Genomic DNA, 6000 nt, shown 5'->3' with positions numbered 1-6000 from the left:
CCCTCCTTCTCTGCCTGCCTGCCTGCCTCCCTCCTTCTCTGCCTGCCTGCTGCCTCCCTCCTTCTCTGCCTGCCTGCTGCCTCCCTCCTTCTCTGCCTGCCTGCCTGCCTGCCTCCTTCTCTGCCTGCCTGCCTGCCTCCCTCCTTCTCTGCCTGCCTGCCTGCCTCCCTCCTTCTCTGCCTGCCTGCTGCCTCCCTCCTTCTCTGCCTGCCTGCCTGCCTCCCTCCTTCTCTGCCTGCCTGCTGCCTCCCTCCTTCTCTGCCTGCCTGCCTGCCTCCCTCCTTCTCTGCCTGCCTGCCTGCCTCCCTCCTTCTCTGCCTGCCTGCCTGCCTCCCTCCTTCTCTGCCTGCCTGCCTGCCTCCTTCTCTGCCTGCCTGCCTGCCTGCCTCCTTCTCTGCCTGCCTGCCTGCCTCCCTCCTTCTCTGCCTGCCTGCCTGCCTCCCTCCTTCTCTGCCTGCCTGCCTGCCTGCCTCCTTCTCTGCCTGCCTGCCTGCCTCCCTCCTTCTCTGCCTGCCTGCCTGCCTGCCTCCTTCTCTGCCTGCCTGCCTGCCTCCCTCCTTCTCTGCCTGCCTGCCTGCCTCCCTCCTTCTCTGCCTGCCTGCTGCCTCCCTCCTTCTCTGCCTGCCTGCCTGCCTCCCTCCTTCTCTGCCTGCCTGCCTGCCTCCCTCCTTCTCTGCCTGCCTGCCTGCCTCCCTCCTTCTCTGCCTGCCTGCTGCCTCCCTCCTTCTCTGCCTGCCTGCCTGCCTCCCTCCTTCTCTGCCTGCCTGCTGCCTCCCTCCTTCTCTGCCTGCCTGCCTGCCTCCCTCCTTCTCTGCCTGCCTGCCTGCCTCCCTCCTTCTCTGCCTGCCTGCCTGCCTCCCTCCTTCTCTGCCTGCCTGCCTGCCTCCTTCTCTGCCTGCCTGCCTGCCTCCCTCCTTCTCTGCCTGCCTGCCTGCCTCCCTCCTTCTCTGCCTGCCTGCCTGCCTCCCTCCTTCTCTGCCTGCCTGCTGCCTCCCTCCTTCTCTGCCTGCCTGCCTGCCTCCCTCCTTCTCTGCCTGCCTGCTGCCTCCCTCCTTCTCTGCCTGCCTGCCTGCCTCCCTCCTTCTCTGCCTGCCTGCCTGCCTCCCTCCTTCTCTGCCTGCCTGCCTGCCTCCCTCCTTCTCTGCCTGCCTGCCTGCCTCCTTCTCTGCCTGCCTGCCTGCCTCCCTCCTTCTCTGCCTGCCTGCCTGCCTCCCTCCTTCTCTGCCTGCCTGCCTGCCTCCTTCTCTGCCTGCCTGCCTGCCTCCCTCCTTCTCTGCCTGCCTGCTGCCTTCCTCCCTTCCTTCCTCCGTGGCTCTGGGTTCTGCTGCCTGCGCCTGGCTGGAAATGAAATACCTCAAAGCCGCCGCCGCTCCTTTTATTTCAGGAGGGCCGGGTGGCTGCTGCTGCTTTTTTTTTTTTTTTTTTTTTGGGAGACTCCAAAAGAGCCCTTTCATGTTGCCGCCCGCCTCCAATCGGCATCCAGAGGTTGCCTGCAAGTGGTCTAATCTCCATGAGGTGTCAATCACGGCCTCTGGTGGGTGCAGGAAAGTCTTTCGTAACCGCCTCTGTCTTTGGGAAGGGGAAGGGAAAAGAAAAAAAAAAAAAAGACCGGAGGGGGGGGGGGAACGAAGGGAGGGAGAGAGAGAGAGAGACAGACTCGAGTAGCAGGAGAGAAAGAGAAGGAGAGAGGGAAAGAAAGAAAAGAGAGATTTGAGTAGCAGGAGAGAGGGATAGAAAGAAGAGTGGCGAGAGAGAGAGGGGGGAATAGAAAGAAGGGAGAAAGAGACGAGTGTAGAGAGAGAGGGGGGGGAGAGTAGAATACTGTAGCAGGAGAGAGGGGAAGAGAGGACTAGAAAGAAGGGAGAGAGAGAGAGAGAGAGAGAGAGAGAAGGAGAGAGGGATAGAAAGAAGAGTGGCGAGAGAGAGAGGGGGGAATAGAAAGAAGGGAGAAAGAGACGAGTGTAGAGAGAGAGAGAGGGAGAGTAGAATACTGTAGCAGGAGAGAGGGGAAGAGAGGACTAGAAAGAAGGGAGAGAGAGAGAGAGAGAGACGAGTGTTAGGAGAGAGGGAGGGACAGAGGGAAAGAAAGAAGAGAGAGAGAGACAGACAGACTCGAGTGGCAGGAGAGAGAGAGAGAGAGAGAGAGAGAGAGAGGGAAAGAAGAGAGAGAGTGTCGAATAGCAGGAGGGAGAGAGGGAGAGAGGAATAGAAAGAAGAGAGAGAGAGAAATACAGACGCGCAGCTGCTGCCGCCGCCCGAGCGCTCCAGTCTCAGTGCTGCTCCAGCCGGATGGAAGAAGCGGCCGCCGCCGCTCGCCCCTTCGCCTTCTCGCCCCCTGCTCCTCGCGAGTAAAGCCCCGGAGGGCGAGGAAGGAAGCACGCGGATTGCTAAAAACGGGGCAAGATTGAAGGAGGAGGAGGAGGAGGAGAAGAAGAAGCAGCAGAAGAAGCCGCCTCGCCAGCTTCCCGGCTGCCTGACTTAGGGGACCCCCCCTCTCCCCGCTCTACACCCCCTTCCCCCAAATCGCCGGGGCGGAGGGAGCGTAGAAGGCAGGACCCCCCCCCTTCCCCACTCCCACCCCCCCAACACAACCAGCGCCGGCCGTAAGGCTCTCCAATGCCATCGCGGGCGCAGAGCCGGGCAAAGCGATGGGGAAACTTCACTCCAAGCACGGTGAGTTGAGTTGAGTTGCAAAGTTGCGGCGGGGAAAGGAAGGGGGGCAGGCGGCTGGGTGAAAAAAAAAGGGGGGGGTCCCATGGCCGGATTTTTTTTGGGGGGGGCCCGCTGGGGAGATATGGGGCTGCGGAGGGTGGGGGGCGCTGAAGAAGCCCTGGAGAAGCTTAAGCCACGGTTGGGATCTCTAACCATCATTTTTTCCCCCTTTTTGGGGGGTTCTTGTAACCCGCCTTTCTCTCTCTGCTTTTTGTCCCCCCCCCTCCCGCTGGATCTCCGCTAGCTGCTGCTTGCAAACCTCGAGAGAACCCCGAAGGTAAGAGGGGCTGGTTGGGAGGGGTCTCTCTCTCTCTCTCTCCTCCTGATTTCGGACCCTCCCCAACTTTTCCCGGCCAGGGGCTGGGAGCGCGTCCCCCACCCCCCCAAGCGGTTGCTGTGAAGGGGGAAAGGAAAAGTTTGCACGCCGCTTTCCCGAGTGGGTGGCCGGTCCTGGGGCTGCTGCTGTCCGGTTTCCACCCCCCCCCCACTCCCATGGAGGAGGAGGAGGGTGGGGGGACGCTTAAAGTGGGAAGGGGGGGCAAGGGAGGAAAAGGGGCACCCCCGCCCACTTCTCTCCCCCCCCCCACCCCGGGTTTGCTCTGCTCCTCCAGGTGATAGCTTCGCCGTGAACGCCTCGCTGGCGCGGAAAGGGCTGGAGGAATGGCCGGTGAACCCCAAAAGCTCCGGGGGCGACGGCGACGGCGGCTCGGGAATCCCGCAAGGCTGCCCCCACCGGGCGTTTGGCAAATGTTCCGGCTCCAGGGTGAGTCTCGCCTTTTCCCCCGGCTCTCCTTCGGCCGCTCCATCCGGGCTCGGGGAGAGAAGGGACGGGACCCCTTCGTCGCTTGCGAACGCTCGCGGGCGCCCGCTTGCAAATGGCTCGACCGGGTCGTCTTTTTAAGGGCGCGTTGGGGAGAAAAGAGGGGGCGCTTTTTTCTCTCCCCCTTCCTTTTTTTGGGGGGGGGAGGTGTAGGATACCTAGGGGGTTTGGGCCAAAGAGTGCTTTAGCCTGCGGAGCTCCTGGCTCTTTCTGAATGTGGGAGGCAGAGGGAGGGTCCCTGAATTGGGGTGGGGGGACACATGCCGGAATCCGCATTACTTTTGTTGGGCTTCCCCGGAGTGGGAGTTACATCTTAACTGGTGCCCCCACCCTGTTTATAGCCTCAGCTGCTTCCAGTGATTCTTTCTGGCCTTTCTCCTACTCTGGTACCCTCCCACCATGGGAACTACAACTCCCATCATCCTAGACAGGGGAAGATGGTTTCCTATGAGCTGTTGCTCCTTATTAAAGTTTGGTACCTTCCCATGATGGGAACTACAACTCCCATCATCCTAGACAGGGGAAGATGGTTTCCTATGAGCTACTGCTCCTTATTAAAGTTTGATATCCTCCCACGATGGGAACTACAACTCCCATCATCCTAGACAGAGGAAAATGATTTCCTATGAGCTGCTGCTCCTTATTTAAGTTCGGTACCTTCCCTTGATGAGAACTACAACTCCCATCATCCTAGACAGGGGAAGATGGTTTCCTATGAGCTCCTGCTCCTTATTTAAGTTTTGTACCTTCCCCTGATGGGAACTACAACTCCCATCATCCTAGATAGGGGAAGATGGTTTCCTATGAGCTGCTGCTCCTTATTTAAGTTTGGTACCCTCCCCTCCCCTAATGGGAACTATAACTCCCATCATCCTAGACAGAGGAAGATGGTTTCCTATGAGCTGCTGCTCCTTATTTAAGTTCGGTACCTTCCCCTGATGGGAACTACAACTCCCATCATCCTAGACAGGGGAAGATGGTTTCCTATGAGCTGCTGCTCCTTATTTAAGTTCAGTACCTTCCCTTGATGAGAACTACAACTCCCATCATCCTAGACAGGGGAAGATGGTTTCCTATGAGCTGCTGCTCCTTATTTAAGTTCGGTACCCTCCCACGATGGGAACTACAACTCCCATCATCCTAGACAGGGGAAGATGGTTTCCTATGAGCTGCTGCTCCTTATTTAAGTTCAGTACCTTCCCTTGATGAGAACTACAACTCCCATCATCCTAGACAGGGGAAGATGGTTTCCTATGAGCTGCTGCTCCTTATTTAAGTTCGGTACCCTCCCACGATGGGAACTACAACTCCCATCATCCTAGACAGGGGAAGATGGTTTCCTATGAGCTGCTGCTCCTTGTTAACATTCTCAACCCAGTGGTTGGCCTAAATGCCTTTCCTAGGTTTTTGAATTCAATTCCCCTAGTCCCAGAGAATAAGGTCCCCGGTACAGGAGATCAGGTTAGAAGGCATCTGGAGGGCTTCCATGTTTTTTCCCCCCTGTTGTGGCTTGGTGGATTATGCCCCCTTTGGTCCCTCCCTTGTGGCTTGGCTGCTGAAAGGCTCTGGAACCTTCCGAGGGTGTTTGGAGGTGGCCAGTTCCGTTGTCTTCTTTGGCCGGGACTTCTTGATGGGCCCCTGCAAAGGGGAATGGAAAGATCTCTCCTCTGATCTTCCAGATGTTGCTCTGAATCACTCATGGATCCGCTTAGTCTTGATTTGCTTGCTTGGCCTCAGCGGCGTGCAGTGCGATTGAAACAATGATGGCTTGTAAACCGTGTTGAAGGCTAAGTTCCCATGAACGAGGGCAGCCAGTGGTTGAACCCACAACGCTGAACTAATCGTGGTTTGTGAATGCAGCCCCCAGTTGAGGCATCCTTTCTTTTCCAGGAGCCTTTAGCCTCCTCTTTTTTAGATTCTGTCCTCTGTTAGGTTCACCAATAGAAGTGGTCCTCCACTTACGATCTCAATTGAACCCTGTTGTTGAGTGAGGCAGGCGTTAAGTGAGTTTTGCTCCATTTTTACAACATCTTGCCACGGTGGTTTTAAGCGAATCCTTGCGGTTGTTAAAGTTAGTGAATCTGGCTTCCCTCTGGACTTTGCTTGTCAGAAGGCTGCCAAAGGGGTTCTCCAGGATTTGGCAACTGTCATAAATATGAATCGGTTACCAGGCTGTCTGAATTTTGATTGCACGACCTAAGGGGATGCTGCTACAGTGGTCGTAAGTGTGAAAAATGGTCGTCGGTCCCTTCGGTGTTGTAACTTTGAACGGTCACTAAATGAACTGCTGTAGGTTGAGGACTATGCTGGATACGGTTTCCCATCATTTCCAGTGACATGCTGGCTGAGGATGACAGGAGTTTAACCCTACCCAACAGTGGATATCACGTTGGGGAAGGCTGGGGTAGTAGAACGGTTATCACAACAGTGCCAAAAATTGCCGTTTGCCTACAAAACTGAAGTAGTTA

General features: G+C 56.9%; 1 protein-coding gene across 2 annotated transcripts in view; it reads left to right on the top strand.

Annotated features, from left to right (window-relative positions):
• The first annotated feature begins 1630 nt into the window (after window positions 1-1630).
• The window catches only part of NKD1 (NKD inhibitor of Wnt signaling pathway 1), an 88163-nt gene continuing 83793 nt past the window's right edge, over window positions 1631-6000 (top strand). Inside the window, exons 1-3 of one of the 2 annotated variants that reach the window (XM_034426485.3) lie at window positions 1631-2673; window positions 2957-2989; window positions 3324-3475. In XM_034426485.3, coding sequence (XP_034282376.2) covers window positions 2649-2673; window positions 2957-2989; window positions 3324-3475 — 210 coding nt within the window. In that variant the 5' untranslated portion in view covers window positions 1631-2648. The remainder of the gene's footprint in view (window positions 2674-2956; window positions 2990-3323; window positions 3476-6000) is intronic. The other variant, XM_034426481.3, reaches the window with a different exon arrangement.

The sequence above is a fragment of the Pantherophis guttatus genome, chromosome 11, assembly GCF_059756535.1.
Source record: "Pantherophis guttatus breed Tessera chromosome 11, ASM5975653v1, whole genome shotgun sequence".
NCBI lineage: Eukaryota > Metazoa > Chordata > Lepidosauria > Squamata > Colubridae > Pantherophis > Pantherophis guttatus.
This window is presented reverse-complemented; position numbering and strand designations above follow the sequence as displayed.